The 25984-nt window shown below is 42.7% G+C and overlaps 1 protein-coding gene across 1 annotated transcript in view; it reads left to right on the top strand.

Moving 5' to 3' along the window:
• The window catches only part of SGIP1 (SH3GL interacting endocytic adaptor 1), a 106089-nt gene that overhangs the window by 78366 nt on the left and 1739 nt on the right, over positions 1-25984 (top strand). The window contains exons 20-24 of the mRNA XM_077825368.1: positions 16826-16937; positions 22229-22384; positions 23726-23858; positions 24174-24376; positions 25183-25247. Coding sequence (XP_077681494.1) covers positions 16826-16937; positions 22229-22384; positions 23726-23858; positions 24174-24376; positions 25183-25247 — 669 coding nt within the window. The remainder of the gene's footprint in view (positions 1-16825; positions 16938-22228; positions 22385-23725; positions 23859-24173; positions 24377-25182; positions 25248-25984) is intronic.

The raw sequence follows: 25984 nt of genomic DNA, 5'->3' as shown, positions 1-25984 counted from the left end.
CCCCAGACCGGCAGTGGGCTGAGCGGCTTAGCCCGCTGCCACTCAGCCCGCTGACGGTCTGGGGTCCCAGCCCTGCCCCCATAGAGTGGGTACCTACCTTCTCCCTGGTTCTAGCCCATTCTCTTCCTCTGTCTCTGCACTGAGCTGAGGATGGGAGTGCACTGAGCACAGGGGTGGGTGTGAAGGAGCAGGCTGGAGGTTGGGGTGCAGGGTCTGGCCAGGAGCTAGTATGAGGGAGGGGGGTCATGGTTGGGGCAGGAGGTTTGGGGGTGGAGCACTTACCTGGGAAGCTCCCATTCGGTGCAAGGGGTGCAGATGGGAATGTGGGGGTGGGTGGGGGGGTGCAGGAGCTCCCATATGGTGCTCAGGGTGGGGGGCGGGAATGTTAGGGGTGCAGGAGTCAGGGCAATGGGTGTGGGGGGGCTGAGTATGTGTGGAGGGTGCTGGAATTAGGGCTGGGATTGTGGGGGGGTGCAGGGATCGGGAGGAGGCTGGTGTGTGGGGCGTGCAGAGGTCAGGGCAGAGCGCTGGGTGTGTGTGAGGGGGTGGAAGGGTCAGGGCAGGAGGCTGGGGGGTGCTGGAGTCAAGGCTGGGGGTGTGTGGCAGGGTGCAGGGCAGAGGGCTGGGTGTGTGGGCTGGGGTCATGGGGGTGCTCCCAGCCTGAGCGGCTTACAGTAGGGGGCTGGAGGGGATATGCCCTGATTTCACCCCACGGCCCTGTCCCCACCTCGTCTCTGCCTCCTCCCTGGAGCAGCAAGTGCGCTGCAGCTCCGCTTCTCCCCCTCCCTCGCAAGGGCCATCAGCTGATCGGCAGCAGGGAGGGAGAGGAGGAGGGGCAGGAACCCAGCAGGCTGGGGGAAGAGGCAGAGGAGGAGGAACTTGCTTGCTCTGCTACAGCAACCGGCAGGACCAAGCTTCTTCACCCTGCTGGGGGGGACCGGAGAAAAGTGGGCTGGGGCAGGCAAGATTTTTAATGGCACGCTGCTGCCTGCCGGGGTCCCGGCCTGGGTTTGGCAGCAGGCTGAGCGGGGCCGGTGGCTGGGACCCGGCAGGCAGCAGCGTGCCATTAAAAATTGGCTCGCGTGCCATAGGTTGCCGACCCCTGCTTTAGATGGAGAGAATGTTTAGAAGGGGAGAGGGGGAACCTCGTCTGACAGTCTCTTCAATGACCATAAAGATGGTCCTTTCGGGGAAAAGAGAAAAGTTAGTTGAGCTGGGCTGGAGCTGTTGCTGTTGTTAAAGACCAGTCCTGTTTCCTAGAAGGCAAAATGAGACAAAACACCCAAAAGGGAAAAGAAAAGAACAACAAAGATAGAAGCTGTATTTTCTGTCTCTGGTGTTGACTCTCACTTGCAGCCTTGCTTCTGGAAACACCCAGACTGTGCACACAGTCTGATCAGCTCGTCTGAGACCTGGCAAGCTTGTGCTGGCGTCCGGCTATTCAAGATGTTGCTTTTAGCTGTCTTTCCTGTTCACAGGCTTACAGCAATGTCCCCCCACCAAAAAACCCAAACAAACAAAAACAGTTTTGGCCAGCTAATCCCTACTCTTATTAGAAAGAAGGAAACGAGAGAGCGATAAGAACTAGGGAAGGGAGAGACAAAGTCTCACATCCAGATGGTGTTTGGGATCAAGCTGGTGAAGGTGGCTCTTGCTCTGGTCTGGTATGGTCAAGACCTCTCTCAGGATTAGAATGAAGAAGGTCCAGGGTCCCAGCAGATGGTGGGGGTGAAGCTCACTGCTTCCCCTTCTTTCAGTCTACAGTGTCATGATAGCCTCTGTGCATTCGTACTTCCCCCCTCCAACTCTCCCTTTTTTTTTAAGAACCCCAAAAGGTACTGATGGGCATAATAGTCTATCCCCTTGTTATTTTGCCCACCGATTAGGCCTGATTTCTAACACACCAGTTTTGGTTCATTAATTTCCAGTCCCACACTTTCCTTGTTTACCATGATCTTAACACGGTCCTTGAGTTACATCAGTAGGCCGTTTTGGTTGGATTAATTCAGTCTTTCTGTGTTCCTTTATCGATCGACGTGTGATGTTATACTTTATAAACTGGTGCTCATTTTTTACAGCTGAGCTCACAATTAGGTAAATTTGTTGGCCCAATTATCACAACAGATGCTTAGATGAAAGGTGCTGTGTTGTGTAAGTACAAAGTTTTATTATTTCGTATCCAAGGTAGTTAGACCAGCTGTCATTTTTAAATGTTTATTTCTCCCTGAGTGCTACAGAAAGTTTGTAATACAGTTTTGTTATGAAACTGGCATGCTAAATTTCAGATGTACACCAGCATTTTTTAAAGCAACATTTACTACTGGCAGCATTTTATGCTAAGATGTGTAGCATCTACCACCACTGCTGTGATAAAATCAAATACCATGGCATAGTAAGTGCTTGTTCTGTGGTGCCTGCCATGCTGCCATCAGTCTACTGTGGTTTCATTCCAGGAAGCAATATATCTAAATAAAGAATTTTTTTTATCACTTCCACATATGAAGTATAGCATCAAAACAGGGAAAGAGGAGGAATGTTAAAATAGATTGCATTGGTTGGATAAGACAATTGGCAAAAGACCAGATTTGGCTTTTGTCTAATATAAAACCTAATTTAACCTGGCCTAAAAACCCAGATGCATCATTTCCTCTGTGTACCCAAGGGATGGTTAGAGATGCATTAAAGTCTAGAGTTACACTCAAGTTCAGGATTTTTTAAAAAGCAATTGGATAACCTAGCAAGTTGTTTCAAGCGATTGGAAATTGATCTACCAAACTGATGGTGCTTAATATGATTTACATCACTAATTTGCCTTTGTAAATTACCATGTATTCCATGGATTACTGAAAAATGTAGCAAGGTAACATAGGCAGAGTTTTATAATTTGGGCAGTAAGCTGAAGGAAAGCCACAAAAGGCAATAAATAAAAATGCAGTTTTGATACAGACGTGACAAAATCAATGCTTGGATCATCATCTGCGCAAAAAAGTTATATAAAAAAATCAACAAAGGTGTTGGATACCTCTATGTTAAAGGAGAAAGAATAGACTAGACTTTTTTTAAAAAGTAGCAGTAATTCATCATTCACAGTGGAGGTTTTTAATTGGGGAAAATGCACCATGAATTTAAAAACAGGTACTTTCTGTCCTCCTTGAATTTATAGCAATAAAATGAAAAACTACACTGTTATTTAGTACAATAGTTGGGTCTTTGATAAAATTAAATGGTTAAATCATATTAAAAGAATTAAAGGAGGCACTGAACTTGAAAAATTCACAGGCTACATTTGCTGCTATATAGATTCAATTTATACTGTTTCTTAATCCATTAATTTTTTAAAATTTGCCTATTTTAATAAATCTCAGTGACGCAAATGCTGGTCCAGAATAAGGCAATATCTCATTATGGTATTTCACTTGATATTCTCTGTGCAATGACTATAATCTACCCTATCTAGGTCATTTAATTTAGTATGCATAGGTTCAGTTGCTATGCTGCTTCTCAGTAAATTGATAAGGAAAGCCAAGGGACAAAAGAGAAATCTACAGCCAGCAGTTAAGAACAATAAGAAGGAGATTTTAAAATATATTAGGAACAAAAAGAATCCTGACAATGTTATTGGTCCATTACTAGATGGAAATGGTAGAACTAGCAATAATAATGCAGAAAGGGCAGAAATGTGCAATAAATGTTTCTGTTCTGTATCTGGGGAAAAAACAGATACCATAGTCTCATCATATGGTGAAGTCAGCACTCTTTCCATTCTACTAGTCTCTCTAGAGGATATTAAACATAAGCTACTAAAAGTGGACATTTTTTAAATCACCAGGTCCAGATAACTTGTATCCAAGAGTTTTAAAAGAGCTGGCTGAGGAGCTGGCTGTACCTTAATGCTGATTTTCCATATGTCTTGGAGCACTGGTGATGTTCCAAAAGGGCAAACAGGATGACCCAGATAATCAGATATCAGAGGGGTAGCCATGTTAGTCTGTATCCACAAAAACAACAAGGAGTCTGGTGGCACCTTAAAGACTAACAGATTTATTTGGGCATAAGCTTTCATGGGTAAAAGTGGGGTTTTTGCCCATGAAAGCTTATTCCCAAATAAATCTGCCAGATAATCAAGTCAGCCTGATATCCGTTCCGGGCAAGATAATGGAGTGTCTGAAACAGGACTCAGTTAATAAGAATTTAAGGGAGGGTAATGTAATGAATGCAAATCAACATGAGTTTATGCATATATTTTTATGAGACTCCAAGTTTGGTTGATAAAGCTAAAATACTGTATTATTGACATAATATACTGTAAGGCAATTGACTTGGTACCACACAACATTTTCAGTTAAAAATTAGAATGAAATAAAATTAACATGACACAGATTAAATAGATTAAAAACTAGCTAACTGTTAGGTCTCAAAATGTAACTGTAAATGGAGAATCATCATCAAGCAGGTGTTTCCACTGGGGGGCCCACAGGGATTGGTTCTTAGCCCTATTTAACATTCTTATTAATGAACTGGAAGAAAACATAAAATCATCACTGATAAAGTTTGCAGATGACACAAAAATTGGTGGAGTGGTAAATAATGAAGAAGACACGTCACTGATTCAGAGCAATCTGTCGTCTGGATAGCTTAGGTAAACTGGGCACAAGCAACCAATATGTGTTTTAATATAGAAATGTACACATCTAGGAAAAAATAACACAGGCTATGCTTACAGGATGGGGGATTCTATCCTCAGAAGCAATGACTCTGAAAAAGATTTGGGGGTCATCCTGGATAATCAGCTGAACATAAGCTCCCAAAGTGATGTTATGTCCAAAAGACCTAATGTGATCCTGGGATGTATAAACAGGGGCATCTCAAGTAGGAGCAGAGAAATTATTTTACCTCTGCATTGGCACTCATGCGACTGCTGTTGAAATATTGTGTCCAGCTCTGGTGCCCACAATTCAAACAGGATGTTGATAAATTGGAGAGGGTTCAGAGCCGCGGGAATGATTACAAGATGAGAAAGAAGCTTTACAGTGATTGACTCAAGGAGCTCAGTCTGTTTATTTTAACAAAGAAAAGGCTAAGGAGTGACTTGATAGCAGTCTATAAGTGTCTACATGGGTGATGGACTCTTCAACCTACCAGAGAAAAATATAACACTATCCAATGTTTGGAAGTTGAATCAAGCCAAATTCAGACTGGAAATAAGTCATAATTTTTAACAGTGAGAGTAATTAGCCATTGGAACAATTTACCAAGTGTCATGGAGTATTCTCCATCACCAACAATTTTTCAATCAATATCGAATGATTTTCTAAAAGATATATTCTAAGAATTATTTTGAGGAAGTTCTAGGGCCTCTGTTATACTAGACTAGATCACAGTGGTCCCTTCTTGCCTTGGAATCTATGACAAGAAATTAAATGTAATGCTATGAAGTCCTCCTAAAAATGGAGATTTTTCATCTTCATTGTCAGATCATCCTGCCAAAATGAAAAGTTTATAAAATGTGGACCTTGAAGCAACAATTAAAATCTCTGTAAGGGACGCCACAGTACATATATTAGCTTGGCCTTCCCGTTAGCCCCCAGTACATGAGTGCATGACTGATGTTAGTGCTTAAAAAATAAGTTAGAGCATCATTAAATTTGAACCTTCTTACATAAAAGCTGTTAGGTATCTCAAGTCATTAACAGAGAAATCTTATAGATTTGTATACAAACTAGTAACTTTTAAAATAATCCAAAATAAGAACCTTGAATCCTAAACCCATTCTGTGAATCTAAAATCTGATGGAACTTATTTTCTTGTTCCTGTTCAGATGCACTTGAATTCAAAAAAGGGGACTGTTGTTCTGAAGAGTATTGAGCAGATAATTGTGGAAATATGAGAGGAGCTGATTTTTATGTGACTTTCACTCTTCAAGATGAGTAAAGTCTCATAAACTCATAAAACTGTGTGGAAATCTCGTGAGGTTGGCTGAAATCTTGGGAAAACACCTTATGAGATTTTGGGACCATCAAACCTGAGTCCTCATTCTGATTTGGTTTCAGACCCAGGACCCTAGCCTAATTTAGATCCAGTCAATGGGATTTGACCTCTTAAGTGCCTAACCATTTTTGAAAATGAGATTTAGGCTCCTAAATCAGTTAGGTGTTGCAACACTGAGTATAGCAATGCCTACATATTTTTAAAATCTGGGCTTCCCTGCTCAGTCCACCCTGATTTTTAAACCAAATGTTTGGGAACACTGTTGAGGGCCCAATCCAGCAAATAGAAACAGGAACGAGTTTCTCCTTTAAAGGGACAATTCATATGCATAAGGGATTGCAGGATTGAGCCCCTAAAGGAGGAAAATGTTTCCAACTATTTTGTGACAAGTGACTTGTGACAAGACCCAATTTGAGGATTCTCTGTGCCTCCATCTACAGTTGATGAGGTCCCTGAGTGCAGGGACAGAGAACTTGGCAGCTAAAAGGCTTTGTTTCAGCTTTAAGGAAAATGCATCTTCTCTGGAGAATAAAATTTAGAAAAAGAAAAGACATACGCTATCTACCTATTAAGGTAATTACGTATGTCTCCGCACTTTAGTCTCTTATAGATGTATACAGAATGCAGTATATAAACTGGAATGATTAAACAACTGAGGTGTGCCAACAGTTGGTTGATAGAGAAGATTATCAGTGAAGGAGGACCAAAGTATCCCTCCTGTCCGTAAAAGAAACCCATACGTGCTTTCTGCAACCTGGATTTACCTATGGCATGGTGTGACTCACTTAGATTCCTTTAGATAAACAAAGCGACTTTTGGTTCTTCTAACCACACTAAGAAGAACATCCTCTATGATGTGATAGACCAAGGCCAGTTGGGTGTAGCAGAAGGGAGATATACTGGCCACTGGATTAACAGTTTTCTGTTCCCAGACTGACCAGAGCAGGGGCTGCTCCAGACTAATGAGAACACCTGATTCCAGTTAACCTGCAAAGAGTCAGATGAGGCCATTAAGCTAATGTGACCACCTGACTCTAATTAAGGCCCCTCTGATTATATAAAAGGGCTCACTCCAGTCAGGCAGAGAGGAGTAAGGGAGCCAGAGGAGAGGAAGTGTGGCTGAAGGGCTGGTTAATGAAGACACCCTCAAGTCATTAGTAAGGGAGCCCTAAGGTAAGGGTGAAGAAGGAAGAAACAGAAGAGCTGTGGGGAAGTGGCCCAGGGAAATGTAGCAACTCTGGCAGTAAAAGGTTGGCTGCCAACAGCTGCTACCATTAGGGTCCTTGGGCCGGAACCCGGAGTAGAGGGCAGGCCTGGGTTCCCCGCAACCCACCACTACGGAAACATCTCCTGGGACGGGAAAACAGGCCCCTGTCAGGACAAAAGGCTAAACTGTTTTGGCGTGAGGTCGTAGGAGCAACAGAGACTGTGGGAATTCTCTCACCAACCTCCATTGCTGGCTTATGATGAAAAGGGCTCAGTAGACTGTATCCCTGGCCCTAGAGAGAGAAGGGCTACGTGGAGGGTCACAGTGAGCCTCTGAAGCTAGCATAAACCACCTGGAAGCGTGGGACCCATGGGGACAAGTTCAGAGCTCTGCCACAACAAGTACATTGTTCCCCAACTATCCTGACTATTGTCCAGTCTGCTCAAGTAAATGTCAGAGACTCCTATAGCAGAGTTTATGTGGAAAGCAGTTCTCGTTAATTATAGTATGTGATTATATAATCTCCTCCTGCACTGCAATTTACTAATGCCTCTAGGACAGAGGTGGGCAAACTATGGCCTGCGGGACACATACAGCCCGCAGGACCATCCTGCCCGGCCCCTGAGCTCCCTGCTGGGGAGGCTCACCCCTGGCCCCTCCCCCACAGTGATGCACTCCTGCTGCTCTGAGCAGCATGGTAAGGGGGCAGGGGTTCTAGGGGGCAGTCAGGGAGCAGAGGGCGGTTGGATGGGGCGGAGGTTCTGGGGAGGCAGTCAAGGGTTGGGGAACAGGGAGGGTTGGGAGTGGGAGTCCCAGGGGGCCTGTCAGGAGGTGGGGGTGTGGATAGGGGTCGGGGCAATCAGGGAACAGGGAGCGGGGGGGTTGGAGAAGAGGTGGGAGTCCGGGAGGGTCTGTCAGGGGGCAGGGGTGTAGTTGGGGTGTAGTTGGGGGGCAGTCAGGGAGCAGGGGGGGGTTGGATAATGGGGTGGGATCCTGGGGGTCAGTTAGGGGTTGGGGGTCCCGGGAGAGGGCGGTCAGGGGACAAGGAGCAAAGGGTGGTTGGATAGAGGGTGGGAGTCCTGTGGGGGGGCTGTTGGGGTGGGGGTGTGGACAGGGGTCAGGACAGACAGGGAGCAGGGGGGGGTTGGATAGGCGGTGGGGTCCCAGGGGGCAGTTAGGGTCAGGGGACAAGGAGTGGGGGGGGTTGGATGGGTTGGGGGTTCTGAGGGGGGTTGTTAGGGGGTGGGAAGTGGGCGGGGGCAGATAGGGGTCAGGGGCCAGGCTGTTTGGGAAGGCATAGCCTTCCCTACCTGCACCTCTGTACAGTTTTGCAACCCCGATGTGGCCCTCAGGCCAAAAAGTTTGACCACCCCTGCTGTTGCCTGAGCAGAATCTACATGCTACTTAACCTATTATCTAACAAATCAACACACACTAGTTTCCGCTGTATGTATGTAAACCCTCAGCACCAAAGTCTTAAAAATGTGCAAAACCTTACCCCTATTTAATTTTTGGTGTGGTTGATCACTGAAGGTTTGGTGGCTTGGTTATATCCTTCTTGGCATACACATTAATTGAATTACTAAAATAGATGGTCAGATAAATTACTGAAAAAATCCTTATGCCATTAATTACCAGTATGTTGCTTCCCAAGTGCAGATTGTTTTTCTTCAAGGGATAACAATTGCATATCTTCTGCTTCTTGGTGGCTAGAGAGCCTTAGTCCCTCTTTTCCTGTCAAGATATTTTTGATGTTTCTGATTCTGAACAGTATCTGCTATTTTGAGCTCCCATATACACAATTGAATGCCGGCATCTTACTTAACCTCCAAAGAATTAGACTTTAGAGCTAGCTTCTCTAAAAAAAGAAAAAAGAATTGTGTCCCTACCAACAGTATGCTTTCTTTATTATCAAGTGTCCAAATCTTTGGAACAATCTAATATTTACCCCAGGCTTGAGAAGATGCCTGATAATATATTTCAACCGTGTATCATATTTGTATAAATATAGTGGGGACATTTGCACCCACCTGGCTATTATTCTTCTATGAGCTTTTACAAACCCAGACTTACTGCTGTTGTCACTGCTCCAGTTTTGAGGGACCTGGACTAAATTTTCTGATTTCAAACAGAGTAAGAGTTCCTCTGTTAGTACTCTTGATTTATCCTGGGTCCTGTGTCAACTTGAACAACAAGTGAATTGTTCCCTGCTGGGTGTTTGCATGAACATAAAGTATAACAAAATAACAGCATCCACACTCTACAACCCTCTGGTGGCCACTACTGCCTAAAATTAAAATGTTTTTGTTGATTCACTGTTGGCTCTCTGCACCTTTGTTATCCAAAGCTCTCTCTAAAAAGGGAACAATAAAAGCAGTAGAGTGGGTGGTGGTAGAAAGTGCTATATTAATGTGCAGGCTGCTAATAGAATAAAGATAAGGATCAAAGCATGTTGAATATTGTCAGTAAAGATAACAATAATGTTTTGACCAGAAGGTCATCTTGCAGAATAACTTGTAGGTGGACTGGAGTGCGCATAAGGGTTGGTAATAGGAAGAGATGGCTCTTGTCATAAATATAAAGGGAAGGGTAAACACCTTTAAATCCCTCCTGACCAGAGGAAAAACCCTTTCACCTGTAATGGGTTAAGAAGCTAAGACAACCTCACTGGCACCTGACCAAAATGACCAATGAAGAGACAAGATACTTTCAGAGCTGGAGTGGGGGGAAACAAAGGGTTCTCTCTGTGTGTGTTGCTTTTGCCAGGACCAGAGCAGGAATGCAGGTCAGAACTCCTGTAAAAAGTCAGTAAGCAATCGCATTAGTTTCTGTTTTGTTTAAATGGCTGATAAAATAGTTGTGCTGAATGGAATGTATATTCCTGTTTCTGTGTCTTTTTGTAACTTAAGGTTTTGCCTAAAGGGATTCTCTATGTTTTGAATCTGATTACCCTGAAAGGTATTTACCATCCTGATTTTACAGAGGTGATTCTTTTACTTTTTCTTTAATTAAAATTCTTTTTTAAAGAACCTGATTGCTTTTTCATTGTTCTTAAGACCCAAGGGTTTGGGTCTGTGTTCACCTATGCAAATTGGTGAGGATTTTTTATCAAGCCTTCCCAGGAAAGGGGGTGTAGGGCTTGGGGGAATTTTGGGGGGAAAGACGTTTCCAAGTGGGCTCTTTCCCTGTTATTTCTTAGACACTTGGTGGTGGCAGCAATAAGGTCCAGGGACAAAAGGTAAAATAGTTTGTACCTTGGGGAAGTTTTAACCCAAGCTGGTAAAAATAAGCTTAGGGGTTTTTTCATGCAGGTCCCCACATCTGTACCCTAGAGTTCAGAGTGGGGAAGGAACCTTGACAGCCTAGCTACGCTAGACATGTCACAAATTTTGTCGGACATTGACCGTGTCATGAGGAAAATAACTGCAGCAGGCAAGTGTCCAATTTTATGGACAAATGATAAAGCACAACTGGACTTGCCTGGGGGAAATTGTATTGTGGATACTCCTGCTGAACTGGTTTTGAGAATTGGTAGAGAATGCACCAAGTTCACCAACACATATCAGTCAGAGACTAGTGTTACATCATTTTTATATTTAGGGACTGCTGACGATCCAAACATAGAAATATGTAGCTGTTACTCTCAAATTCACAAAGCATCATTTGTACTTAAAGTCAAAGAGAATCTGGTTTTTATCAGACTTTATCATTTTATACATGTCCAAAGCTATTCTAAAGATATCAAAATTTCATTTCCAGGAAGTTCAGTTCTTCAGCTGTAGTATCAACGCAAAAATCTTTTTCCTAGTCTCATTTCTTCCTCCAGCAGAACTTTGACCGTTTACATTACGGGACATGTTTACATAAAAGCTGTGCTTTGGAAGTTGGAATAAATAAGGGATTTAAAATTAGAGATGCAGAGATGTTAAATAATTTCTACCAGTTGAAATCTAAGATTTTGGAAATAGGAAATTAAGTGCTATCCTTGTTCTGTATTTATCAGAATATATGGATGTGGCTTCCTTCTGCCAAATGTAAGCGTAACTCTTCTTCATATTGCAGCCCTTCAGTGTCCCATCAGTTATTCTACTTGTTTCATCCCTATTCTAATTGTTTCACATGAGCACAAAATAACTCTCTGTGCTGCCTTTGTGAATGTCATACCAGATACTTGCCTAGGATGATGTGGATTGATGCAATGCCCAGTTCTCTCTCTTCCTAGGTATCTGGGTATTTTAGATTATCTTTTTATTGTTTGTTCTTCATTTCAAATCCTGTACTGTCTGTCTATGAAAAGAAAATGCTATTAGTAGACGTTCCTTCCTTCAGGTACAAGGGATCTTATGATGTGTCAGCCCATCTGCTTTCCAGAGCTAGCTACTCTCTGTGATAAGGATGGGGTCTCATACATTCACGTGTGACCTTCTGTTCCAAAAGTGTTGCTCAGTGCAGAGATGCCAAATTGGAGATGTGTGCGTGATAGTGTAGGGAAGCTGTAGATGCCTCCCACAAGATTACTTTAGCAGAAATAAAATATCTGCCTTTAAAATGAATTCTTCAGTCACAGGCTCAAAATAGTGTTTGGGTCTGCAGAATGCTGAAAACTAGGGAATGTTTCCTCATGATCAAGAAAGGTTTAAGTTTTAAGGATCTAGCTCAGGGGTAGGCAAACTTTTTGGCCCGAGGGCCACATTGGGGTTGCAAAACTGTACAGAGGGCTGGGTAGGGAAGGCTGTGCCTCCCCAAACAGCCTGGCCCCCGATCCCTATCCTCCCCCCCCCCCCCCACACTTCCAACCCCCCTGCTTCTTGTCCCCTGACTGCCCCCTCCCGGGACCCCTGCCCCTAACTGCCCCCTGGGACCCCGCCCCCTGGGACCCCACCCCCTTATCTAACCCCCCCGATCCCTGTCCCCTGACTGTCCCCCCTGACTCCTATCCACACCCCTGCCCCCTGACAGGCTCCCTGGGACTCCCACCCCCTATCCAACCCTCCCTGCCATCTTATTGCCCCCACCCCTATCCACACCCCCACCTCCTGACAGGCCCTCTGGGACTCCCACTCCCAACCCTCCCTGCTCCCCGTCCCCTGACTGCCCCCCCGAACCTCCGCCCCATCCAACCACCTTCTGCTCCCTGACTGCCCCCCGCCCCCTTACCATGCTGTTCAGAGCAGCAGGAGTGCGTCGCTGTGGGGGAGGGGCCAAGGGCAAGCTGTGGGGGAGGGGGCGGGAACTCTGGGCTGGGCAGGATGGTCCCGTGGGCCGGATGTTGCTCGTGGGCTGTAGTTTGCCCACCTCTGATGCACCTGCTGTTGTTCAGACTCTTTTTCTCTAGATCTAGCTGCAGGGATTTCATCAGGTCTGTTACCTGCTGGGCTGGTATTAGGGATGTCTGAAGAAGTCAACAGATGTGTTGTACCTCAATAGCGCATCAGTAGAATATGAAGGTGCAGAAGTGAAATTTGTGAGAGTGCAAGAGGGCTTGTTCAATCTGCACAGCAATCATTTTCTGCATCAGTTGTTCATCTCTTAGATAGCATGTTGTCACACAATCATGCACTCTTCATTCTGCATTGGAAAAAGCCACTCTGTAGTTCAGTATGATGTGCTTAGGAAATCAAATCTTTTGTTGAATACTTGTGAATATATTTGCTTTTAGGGATGAATTAGCTTGTCCAGAAGGGGAAAAGCTGGGGATTTTTACTTAGACCTAATTGTGGACTCAGGTTTACATGGTGGATCTCTGAAGTTTGGGTAAACTCATTTAAGGAGCTTCTAGCACTTTTGCATTAAACTGCGAATGCACTTGTTTTCCGCCCTCATCCTAAAAGAATCGTGTTCATATGTGTGTTTGTGTCCTTCTGCATGGTGCATGTGAATGTATGTGTGGTTAGCAAAAAGTGGGCCAATTATCCAAGTGTCTGTTCTGCTTGTCCTATAGACTGAAACAAGTTGATCTGATGCAAATTTATTGAACATCCTTTATTTCAGACCTTTTGCTGAAATAACCCACTTTCTTGAGCCTCTTCAAAAATCCAGTCGAAGAGGAGATGCCTGGCTACCTTAATTTTTACACACTTTTAAGATACATTAGAAATTAAAAGGGAAAATCCCAGCAATCAAAATAAGCAACCGTCATTGGTGCATGTTACTTAGCTACCTGGTGATGTGCCTTAGGTACAGGGTATGAGAAAGAGGGAATGTTTAAAATGTCTTAATATTTTCTTATTGAAGATATATTGTCTAAACTTAGATATTTGATGTTTCATCCAAAATTTACTTAATTATTCCTTTAATGCTAATCTGTTACTGTACTATTCTGATCCAGGTTGTACTGTCAGATTTGCATAAAGATCCAGATTTGTGGGGAGGGGTGTAAAATAAATATATAATCAAACCCATATTAAAAAATGGAGTCGATCATAAATGTTTGAGAGAAATGTGGTCATGATGAAAACCCCTGCTCACATCCAGATCCAAGGACAATCAAAAGACAAAATGAAGGTATAAATGTGATTGCTTATATAGAGGTTCTCGACTAGATATGACAATGAATGATATTTTAGAAGCAGTTGATAGATCCTTGAAAACTTTTCACATACCTTCTCTTCAAGAAGGACAGACTCAGACTCTAAAATTATTCCAACAAGGAGAAAAAGAGCTCCACATGAGACTAGCGTATAGTCCATTCTCCCAAATTCCATATCCTCGCTCAGTCCATTGAATAGACGAGGGCATTGAGCCTTACAAAGACTCCACAGTCTTCAGTTTTGAAGCAGCTTTGTTCTCCCACTTTTTTTGTTTGGTTGGTTTTTAGTCACAACATTCTGATCTTTCTCAACAATGAATATGCCTTTCAGTTCAAAGTCTGGAATAAATCTGTGGAGGTGTAACCATTTTTAAGATTCAGAAAAGCCAGGGTAGTGAGTAATAAATATATCAGTTGATCCCTTGCTGTACATGTGCTGTGGCCAGACCCACTGTACAAGCAAAGGGGCTTCACCCTTTTTTGTGTTCTCACTGATAGGTAGATATCTGGGTCCTTTTCATGGGGAAGAGATCTAAAAGCTACAGCTATCTGATCTGCATTTCCCTTACTACTGTTGCTTCTGCATGGGTTTGATCCTTTCTCTCTTCAAGAACTCTAAGTCAAAATGCAGCAGGAAGGATAGCTGTCACACATAGATGATATAGGCATTTCAGTGGCAGTACCATATTCAGTCCTGTACCATATTAGGATGCTTAAATCTAGTGCTGCCCCCATTTGTCACTTTATCCCTATACCTCAGCATCTTTGCTCAGTAAGTTATGGGTGGATTGAAAACATCCAGAGATTTGCTGCTGCATTTACACTTGCAGCAGGTGAATGAATGACCTAAACCATTCATCTTTATTGCATCAAGGCCTTGGAAGCTCGAATAAACTGAACTGCATTTGCAAAATTTGTTAATACCAGCAGTGCACAAACTTTGTACTGCAAAATAAAAGCCCCAAGGTTTGGTAGGCATAGTTTGACATCTATGTTTTAAAATCCCATCTCTAAAACACAGCCTTTCCTTTGAAATAATCCATATTATTTTTTGTTTCTGGGAGAGATTTAGCCAGACCAGGAAGGGCAGGATAGAGAACTTAACAGGCTGGTTTTAGTTACAAAAATACAAAGCCTGCTTTTAAGAGATGTGCTGAGCACCTCCAATTCTAATTAAACTAATGGGAGCTGACTGCTCAGTACCTTTGAAAATCAAGCCAATGCTACGTTCCCCATCCCCATGCTCATCCTTAACCTATTGATTTGCACAGTCTACCACAATACGGATTGAAGTTTTGAACATGCATTCAGATTCCCAGAGAATGAATCAAAGGTATAAGTCATTCATTATTATTGTCTCAAAGCTTTAGTATGTCATGCCATTGGTAAATGACTAGTAATTAATCATTCTAATCTATTAGAATTTCCATTAAGAGAGAAACTAGATCTTTGCCAAAACAATATTTGATGCCAAAGGCACTTGTTATTGGAAATACTCCTTTCTATTGTTGTTTTCAATAAACAAGGCACCTCCTTTAACTGTCAGTGTGGAAAGTAGTGTGTAAATTTCCCACATGCCCATATTTGATTTATATGCAAATTCTGAATTCATCTACTCTTTCCCCCTAATGTGACTTTATTCAGTTTTTACCCCTTTGGTGCTAATTTAGGATTTCTTACATAGAAGCAAGCTCATTGCCAGCAAAGGAAAAATCAATGGCTGCAAACACCCAGGGGTTAGTTATTTTAGTGTTCATGTTGAGTATGCATGGTGGCAGCTGCATAGAATCTCCATTACAGAACATGCAGTGCATGATTGGAGCAAATATCTTGGTACTTTAATCCCTGCAACCCTCCCGTTTCTTCTTATTATATGACTCTCCTGAATTAATTGCTGTGGGTTTGCATCCCTGAGTTTCACTCTGAATTTAATTTAAACCCAAAACTCAACCTGAACTGCCAAGTTTTCTCTGATTCCAGATTGAATTCAGAATTTCTCGTGGGTTCGTTCTGAAACTATAATTTACACTAGTCTTGCTTGTAAGTGGGCTTACCCATGCTGAAAGGTTCACAAATCACCCAAGCCAAATTGTATCCTCCTACAGATGTGCCTATGTGGGGGAGGCGCTGGAAATTCCCTGAGGTGAATGTCAAAGGCCCCAATTCAGCAAAGCACTAAAGCATATTCCTATTCAATGTCTTCAGTAGGACTTAAATATGTGCTTAAGGTTTTGCTGAATCAGGGCTAGAGTTTCTTTGAAATATTCCCAGTATTCCCACAGATCTCCAAGATCCAAAAGGAAAAGACTCCCCATTGTCATGGAAGCTTGGACCCCTGCATTGTTGCTCTAGGGGTAACCAACCTCTGTTGGCCATGTTCCTATGAGAGCCTGGCTGCAGCTGGGCCAGCAAACAGTGCCTGTACAAACCTCCATCTCAGAAAGGCATGTAGGTATTTAGTCTATGTGAACGCTGCTTGGAGCAACATTTAACTTAGACACAGATATCTGCTACCTATAGAGGAGAGAATGTGGCAGACAGCAACAGCTTGGTTTGGGTGAAGGGAAGAGGGAAGGAAACTGCAGAGCCAGTGCTGCCTTGCAATAGATGCAGAGGTTTGTGCTTCCCATCGGGCACAAAAGCGAAAAGAAGGCCTTGGGCCTCATCCCTTCCAAAAAAAACCCGGTGCCAAACGATTTACTGTAAATTGTGGGGCGATGGAGTGTTTTGGTTAAAACATCACCCAGCTCTCTTCTGTAGAACACAGAAGTGTACTGCACAAACTGTCATGCAAAGACTGCCTTATTCATAAAGCATCAAAGTTCCTTCGGATGTGTGCCACTGCTTTCACGTGCTGTTCATAGTAAAGAACTTAAATTATTGTGGTTATACAGAGAGTAAATGACCATCTGTGAACACATTCAGTCCCATTCTGAACACCCAGGGGACTTTTACTGCTCACAAATAAAAGCAAAATGCCAGACTTGACTTTTTATTTTCAGTAAATGATTCTTTATTCCCCCACCTCTGGTACAACTGGCTTTGAGTAATTGTAATGTTTTATATGCACATAACAAGTGAAAGTTTTTCCTCTGTTGCAGGCTCCTCTAGGGGACCCAGCCCTTTGACGATGGGGGCCCAGGACACCCTCCCTGTAGCAGCAGCATTCACAGAAACTGTTAATGCATATTTCAAAGGAGCAGATCCTAACAAGTAGGTACCCCCACCCAGTGGAATAGTCAACTTCAGGTACAAATCTTTTCAATGTAATGTTTGGGTCATTAGTCGTTATTTCCAGAGGTCTCCCAGGGCATGAGTCAACTGAAACATCTAGCAGGGCTCAAACGCCTCTGGATGTGTGTAGGTCCCCTCAATGTTAAAGGAAATTATAGGTGTGAATCAAAGGATAAGACCTCGTTTATTGAGTGTTCTCTGTAAAACGTATCCTTTATTGTGAACACATCTTATTGTTCAAACCCACTAGTTAGCGTGTGTTGTTTTTTTTTAAAGGTGGGTGAAGAGAGTAAAAAACTCAGTGCAAACCATGCATAGCAGAGTGGAGTGGTGTCCTGATCTGAGCACAGCACTAAGAGCCAGGCACTCCTGAAGAGTGCCAGCACTGTCTCAATAGCATGGTTGACTCTGACACTGACTCGCTGTGGGGCCTTGGGAAAATCACTCAACCTCTCGTTCAGTCATTTTCCACACCTGTAAAGTGAGGAATACGTTTGCCTGCCTGCCTGCTTTACGGGGTGTTCTGACAATTCAGTCTGGGTGGCATTTTAAAGGTCACGTTTTATGTAAGAATCTTGAGTGTGCACTGCAGGTGCTCATCACCTGTCGAAATCAGATTGTAAAGTTCTCCAGGTAGATAGGTGCTAGGTAGAGCTGTACTCAGATAGCCACGTTCAAAAAAGGATTTGGGTCTGGATGTGTCTGAATCTTCCCCAAAATCAAAGGGCATTCAGCTCTGGGGTTATATTTTGTGCCCATCTCTAGCTGAAAGTATTCCCATAAAACAGAAACACCCAGTTCTTGAATGATGATTTTATTGGCTAGACAGGAGTTGCCAAAGTTAAAAGGTCTCGGGTAAAATCCTATTTTAGCAAAACTATTGATTTCAATGGGGCCAGGATGTCACCCCTAGTATCTGTGTCTAGAATAGATTTTCCACTGATAATGGAGATTTTATACAGCCTGTCTATCCTGTAGACCGAAATAGACCATCTTGTACTGTTGCTCACACTGTGAGATGTGTCTGCTATTGCTTTCGTTTCCCCAAAGGTAGTGCATAACTTTTCTTAAGTTTAATGGGAAATCTACTATTCCTGAAAACCTGAGGAGGTATCTCTCTTCTTTATTGTGGGCAGTGAATTCAAAATCAATTTCAGTTTCTCCTGTGCCTAACTCTTTACTGATGTTTCTTATCGCAGTGGTTCTCAACCAGGGGTCCGGGGCCCCCTAGGGGGCCGCGAGCAGGTTCCAGGCGGTCCACCAAGCAGGACCAGTTTTAGACTCACTGGGGCCCAGGGCAGAAAGCCTAAGCCCTGCCGCACAGGGCTGAAGCCCAGGGCCGAAGCAGAAGCCTGAGAAACTTAGCTTCATGGGGGCCCCTGTGGTGTGGGACCCCAGGCAATTGCCTTGGTTGCTACCCGTTAACGCTGGCCCTGGCTTTTATATGCAGGAAACAGTTGTTGTGGCACAGGTGGGCCATGGAGTTTTATAGCATGTTGGCAGGGGGGGCCTCAGAAAGAGAGAGGTTGAGAACCCCTGTCTTATCGGGTTCTCATTTGGCCCTTTGTCCGTTTCCACCAGACAGGTAAGAGGTGGGAGCTCCTGGTATATAATGCTTTTTAAAGGGAAAAGCTCTTGAAGGACATCAAATGTGATTCTTTAGGAGAAGAGAGGGTCAGGCTAAATGGTTGCTCTTAGCTTCTGTGATTCTAGTCTGGTTTTTCAGCACAAATGAACTCTGGCGGGGTGGGGGTGGAGAACGAAAACGAACACTACAGGAAAGAGAAAAGAACAGCAAAAGATAGGAAAACTTAGCTTCTGTCTCTGAAGCTCACAATTTAATTTCTGGGAAATTGCAGGCGCAACTCATGGCACGCAACCTTATTAGCCACTCTGTGTCCAGCCAAGCTTCTGCTGCAATCAGGCTGGTAAGACATTGTGTATAGCCAGTCTCCCTCATCACAGCAAAGCGGCACATGGTTAGACAGAAGGATAAAAAAGACAGGGGAATAAGGATGAGCTAGAAATGTATATGGTCATAGAGGCAGTGATGTAATCTGGTTCCCTGATCTCATGCGATACTGCCCGAACATCTTTCCGAATCAGGGAAATGACTTACCAGTTATGGTGCTCCAGGTCCTGTCATGCTGGTCAGTGTGTTAGTACTAATGTTCCAGCACTTTGCCATTCTCAGAGTTCACTGCAATGCTCATGTGTGTACGTTGCCAAATGTTCCTCAAAAAATAAACGTGCAAAAGGGGCAGAATTGCTACCCTACCACATCAAAACTACCCAATCAAAACAGGCTTCTGATGGTCCCTGAATGGATGGTTCCTCTCATTTTAAGAAGGTTCTGGTCTGTTATGACTATTTCGTAGCCTCACCAGAAGCCTTGAAAACCCCTGATCAACAATTCTTTTGGCTCTAACAAGCTTAGTTTAACACTTCTCTGTCTGTTTTGTGATAGTTTAACAACAATTCTAAATAATATATTTGCAAGTAAATATTACCTTTCTTCCACCTTTCACCCACGTTGAGCAATTTAAAAATTCAACCTGGAATAGGGTTTAATGCAACAGGTATAACTGAGTATTTTTAAATTAATTATTTAATTGTTTTATCAATATCATTTATGTGGGCTAATTTTAATGTACTTATATACTATGCACATTAAATATGCAACACTGATTATAAAAGATCTTACAAATATGAGGGAAATACTTTTCTCTTAAGGGCTATTCATAGATTAGAGATGCACAGATAGTTAACAGGTTTGATTTGCTGATGGTAAAATAATTACCAGTTTTCTCATGCCCACAAGTAACTAGAGAAAAGTTCTGTTTCTGTGTGTCAGGCTTATCTGTTTTATGGCCTGAAAAATATTTTTAATTGACATCTATTTCTGTTCATCAAGGAATTAATTTTAAATGTAGTTACAGAGAGGGACCAGAAACTGAGTCTGTAGAGTTTATTGTGGGAGTAATATACCTATAATCTGCAATTGTTCTCTCCCGCCCTACTTTCTGGATATTGCATTCTGAAAATCTGACCTGATGCTAGCTAGTGTGGCTATACTAACCTATTATCCCTCCTACACAAGTACACTGGGCCAAATTCTGTTCTCATTTCCACTGGCATAAATCCAGCATAACAACTGAACTTTCCATGAAAGTGATTTCTTGTTCTTCAAAGCCCTGCAGGCATTCAGAAACCAAGATTTACTTTGTCTATACTTCCTGCAACCATAGAGAACTACAAAGAAATGCAAAAAGAAAAGGAGTACTTGTGGCACCTTAGAGACTAACCAATTTATTTGAGCATAAGCTTTCGTGAGCTACAGCTCACTTCATCGGATGCTGTAGCTCACGAAAGCTTATGCTCAAATAAATTGGTTAGTCTCTAAGGTGCCACAAGTACTCCTTTTCTTTTTGCGAATACAGACTAACACGGCTGTTACTCTGAAACCTACAAAGAAATGGATGGACTCAAGGCCTGTCTTTATACTTGGTGATTATGGTTGATTTGCTCAGGATAGTGGGTGAGTGTCTGAGAAAGGTGATGTATTTAGGTTTTTTTTTTTTAGCTTTGGTCTGTATTTTCTGATTTTTGTGTTTGTTTGAACCTTATTTGCCCTTATCAGCTTTAAGTGCTTGCAATGAAGTTTGTGTATGTTTGAGATTTATGAATTAAGCTGAGTATTATTCTGAAGTGCTTTGCAAAGGAAGGTATCACATATCATCATTCCCATTTTACAAATGGGGAAGTGGAGGCATAAAGTGGTGAAGTGACTTGCCCAGGTTTCCTGATTTCCAGTCCTGTGGACTTGTTACCTCCCTCAGCATGTAGTTGATAGACACAAACTAATACCACTAGAAGACCATTTCACTCATCAGTCCTTCCTTTGATACAGCAGACACGGTACTGTACTAAAGGACATCTCCTTGCCAGAATATCCTTAGATGTTGTTTGCCACTCACTGAAGAGACGGGGATTGCCCTATTCATGTTAGTAATCAATGCCCTCAACAATTTTCCTGCAAACATTAAATATATATGTATGTATGTATGTATCTCCTTCAGTGAGCGTAGATTCTCAGCCCTGAGTTTAGAGTCAGGGCAGCTGAGAATGAGTGGCAAGATTCTGGGCCAAATGGGGGTTGAAACAGCCTGTGGCATAACCGTACACTACCAGATTGGCAGGCAGTGATCGATCCAGCAGAAGTGGATTTATCGCGTCTAGTCTAGACACGATAAATCAACCCCCGAGCGCTCTCCCGTCGACTCCTGTACTCCAGCGCCGCAAGAGGTGCAGGCAGAGTTGACAGGGGAGCAGCAGCAGTCAACTCACCGTAGTGAAGACACCACGGTGAGTAGGTCTAAGTACTTCGACTTCAGCTACATTATTCACGTAGCTGAAGTTGCTTAACTTAGATCGATGCCCCTCACCCCCAGGGTAGACCAGGCCTTAGAACAGCCTAACGGTGCCACATAGACCATTGCATTAGGGAGATGCAATGGTCCTATTTCACTAGGAGAGTGTTGAAGCACTGGAATGGGTTACCTAGGGAGGTGGTGGAATCTCCATCCTTTGAGGTTTTTAAGGCACGGCTTGACAAAGCCCTGGCTGGGATGATTTAGTTGGTGTTGGTCCTGCTTTGAGCAGGGGGTTGGACTAGACCTCCTGAGGTCTTTTCCAACCCTAATATTCTATGATTCTATGATTGCACAACCAGAAACTGACAGCATACCATGTACCCCCCTCGCTGCCCCCCTCCCCCCGTACAAGCAGGGACATTGAGATCCAGCACAGACACTGAAAGTTGGCTGCTTCTACAGCCACAAGACAGCAGTCAATATGGCTGGATCAGGACCTGCAATGAAATTACAGCTCAGTTCCAGTTGCCTGGGTCAGAGAGCAGAAAGCTAGGGCTGTCCCAGGCAAAACTGGGCTGTTGGCAACTGTTCAATTTAAGATGGTTGATTTTGTTTTTCTGTTCTGAAGAGAAAAGCAGATTGTTTCTAGAAGCAAGTCCGGAGGAGTTCACAGAAAGATCACATTTTCTATTTGTTGTCCAAATACCAGAATTTTTCTCTATTCAGACTAATGCTGTTTTAGGAAGAAGATGATTTTCTTTCCAGTATAATAGGGAAGGAATGAAATGTCACCATCTCCATCATGCCTAGCTTGATCCAGATGATTCACTTCCCAGGCTATATTTTAAGCTGCTTTCTTTCTTCTCTCCCTTTGTCTCCTTTGATTTGATTTTGAAGATGTATAGTGAAGATAACTGGAGAAATGGTGCTGTCGTTTCCTGCAGGAATTACCAGACATTTTGCCAATAATCCAGCCCCATCTGTTCTAACCTTCCGTGTAATAAATTACAACAGGTTAGAACACGTCCTGCCAAATCCACAACTTCTCTGCTGGTAAATATAATTTTACAAAAACTTTGTAGAGACTTATAAGAAATGTTACTCTGTAGCCACGTTGGAAGAAACATTTCAAGGGAATAAAATACTATGATCCTATGGAGGTTTAAACCTTGACCTGCAGAATTGTTCACAAAACCATCTCTCTCAATATTATTGAGAATAAGGCTGAATAGGATGCAGTCAATTTTAAAATATTTTAGCTTGAATTTTTTAGTTGTTCGAATAATGCCTAAGATCAATGAGTCCTCCATTTCTTGTTCATTTGCTTTGTACATTTGACAACACTTAGTTTATAGTCAGTTTGGCAATTTATCCTGGATAGTATGGATCAGATCCTGAGATCTTGGCAAACTGCAGTCTATGCAGGATCCAGCCACCTCCCTGCTTCCCTAATACTGGGGCTGGCTACCAACCAAACTACCCCTCCCCGCCCACCCAGGTTTCATTTAGAAGAGCCTCTACACAATATTGTGGATGTTCAACCAATTTAGTGCTATTGGTTGGAGACTGCATATGGATGAAGCATTGTGATACTGCATTAGGCTTTCACCACTGGTTATGGGTTCAAAACTTTAAAGTAAATTCAGGGGTCAATTATTAAAAGCACCTAGATGCCTAACTCCCATAGAAATCAAAGGGGGATTAGGAACCTAGGTGCTTCTGAAAATCCCACTAGGTGCCTTTCTGCATTAACTACCTAAGTGACTTACTATGAGACTTATGTTCCTAAGCACTTAAGTCACTTTTGAAAATGGAACGTGGGTTCCTAAGTCACTTGGGTACTTTTGAAACTGTTACCCTCCATCTCAGGTCTGGCAATGCTGCAGTTCTCTCAGGCACTCAATTCACTTTGGATATGTGTCCACTTTGAGCTGGGGATGTAATTCCCAGCTCAAAGAGACATACTCCCACTAACTCTCATCCAAGCTAGTGCGCTAAAAATAGAATGTAGCTTTGGCAGTGCAAGCTGCAGGACAGGCTAGCCACCCCAAAGACATACCCGTCCGACAGCTGAGTAGAAAATTTCAAAAGAGCTTTCTCTCGCTATGTCCAGCTCTAGCCAGTGCTTATTAGGCCCTTGTTCTCAAGAGAAATTAATTTACAAAGTTATATATACAGAATACATCTGTGGAGCTGTTTACAGTTGAGGCCAAGGTAGAGTTTTCATGAAGTATTTCAAAAAACGGAAGAACGGCATTGTTTTGTAAGTGTAGAATTAAATCCTGTTATACAGCATGCCCAAGATTATGTCCTCTGATCATTTTGAGAAGAACTTCCTTTTACAGATTCTGTTTATGAAAATAGCTAATCCTTTACCTTTTGGTAAACCCACAGTGACAGTACACAAACTGATGCCAACACAAAGGAATTCTGGGTAAACATGCCAAATCTGATGACACATCTAAAAAAAGTGTCTGAACAGAAACCACAAGCAACATATTACAACGTGGACATGCTCAAATACCAGGTAAACTCTCTTGCAAAGTAAAATTTTTCAAAAATGCAATTAACATTGTAGCATTAATAGAACCTGTCTCTAGTACAGAAAAGTAAATTGCCTGAAACAGTCTGCTCTTTAGTACAGGAATTACAAGAAGTTTTGCACAGGTGTAGCCTTCTCAATACCACTGGAATGGGTGTGACTTGAGTCCCTTACAAAAACTTACTGGGGAAGTGCAGGGAGTTCTCTGCTCTAAAATCAACAACGATTTTATATCCATAGATGCAGATTTCTCCCTCTATCCCCGTGAAAACTAAATATTGTTCTTCTGTCATTTCTAAGGTATCTGCCCAGGGTATTCAGTCTACTCCATTAAACCTTGCAGTCAGCTGGCGGTGTGAATCTACAAGCACTGACCTTCGTATTGACTACAAATATAATACAGAGGCAATGACTACACCAGTAGCTCTAAACAATGTCCAGTTCCTAGTTCCCATAGATGGAGGAGTAACGAAACTTCAAGCTGTGCTTCCACCTGCTGTTTGGTATGAAAGTCTAGTTCAACAAAGCCATTCCCTGTTGTTTGCCATCCCTGTCACTTTCGTGATTATAACAGGACTTCATCCCCAGTAGGTATAGAGACATGCTGATATTTATAAGGCTCTAGCTGAGGCATGCAGGATCACAATGGGTATGCTAGACATGAGAATCTACTTTTTGTAGTAAAGGAAGACATGAAATGCTACTCTGATTTTTTCTGTCATTTTCACAAATGAATGGTCTGATCTTAACCAGCATGCATTAAGGTGAAAGTCACTTCAGTAATCTTAATATTAATGATGCTTAGTACTTAGAGTGCTTTTCATCATAGAACTCAAAGCACTTTACAATCACGGGTAGGCATTATTGTCCATATCCTGCAAATAGGGGAACTGCTGCATAGAATTTGTGGTTTGCTCAGGGTCACGGAGTAAGTCATTGGCAGAGTTGGGGCTAGAACTCGGGTCTTCAGATTTTTCAGGTCTGGTCCCTATCCACTTCACCAGACTGCCTTCTATTAGTTTATTATTAGTATAACTTTTTGCATTTATCTGAATTAACTCAGCAGCTAACACTGTCCATGTGTGGCAGCAACAGATAACTGGCAGAATGGCACTTACATTTGTTTTGCTCCCAAACCTAAAGCAAAACTAACGCAGTACGATCTCATGAGACTCCTAACCAGGAGGAAGCATTTTCAAAAAATTTGCACTGTTCCCACTACCTATTCTAGAATGCAAATGACTCAGAAGGGCTCTTTCATTACCTCCATTGTCTTCTACAGTTACACTATTTTGTTCCTTTTTTTTAGGAATGCTGAACAGCAAAGAATATTGTGGAAGATTCCTGATATCTCGCAAAAATCAGAAAATGGAGGTAATAATGCAAGTTTACATTTAATTGATCTCAGTTAATTGTTTTTAATTAGAGACATTGACTAGTTTATCTTTGTGCACATCCATCAACAAATCAATTCCTGATGAAACTTGACATTATAGGGTACTGTTCACAGCACAGGAGCAAATTAGCTATGTAAAGTGTGAACAAGATCAGCGTGACTGGTCACACATTTTCCTGCCAATTTTAGAAGTGAAAAGGGAGATGTGTAGTGGTTTGGGCTTTAATTTCATCAAAGAAAAACCAGTTGATTTCTACAATTGAGTGTCTTCAGCCCCATGGAGGTCCTACAAGTCTCTCTCAAAGATTGAGTAATCCCCATTATTTCCCCCCATAACATTTTCTATTCTCAAGGTATCACCTTGGGCCAACTGCCCTTCAGCATGTCATATTGCACATACTAGGAATCCAGCACACGTGCATGTACTTTCTATTTGGTGTGACTCCTGCAGTTTATTTGTTATCTGATTTACATCTCTAAAGTCTGAAAAGATAACAGTCTGCTGAAGTCTGATTTGATGAAACGCTCACATTCTTATCAATGTACATTTGCTGCCATTTATATAACTTAGGGAACCAGATTTATTTCCGAGCACTTTTGGAATAAAGAATGTTATTTACTATTCCATTCACTTGGATTCCATGCTAAGAGCCATTCCAGAAGCATTGTATGTGTTACTCTCTTGTAATGATCTTCTGAAATTCTTAATCCGAAG

This window comes from Eretmochelys imbricata, chromosome 8 (genome assembly GCF_965152235.1).
Source record: "Eretmochelys imbricata isolate rEreImb1 chromosome 8, rEreImb1.hap1, whole genome shotgun sequence".
In the NCBI taxonomy this organism is placed as follows: domain Eukaryota; kingdom Metazoa; phylum Chordata; order Testudines; family Cheloniidae; genus Eretmochelys; species Eretmochelys imbricata.
This window is presented reverse-complemented; position numbering and strand designations above follow the sequence as displayed.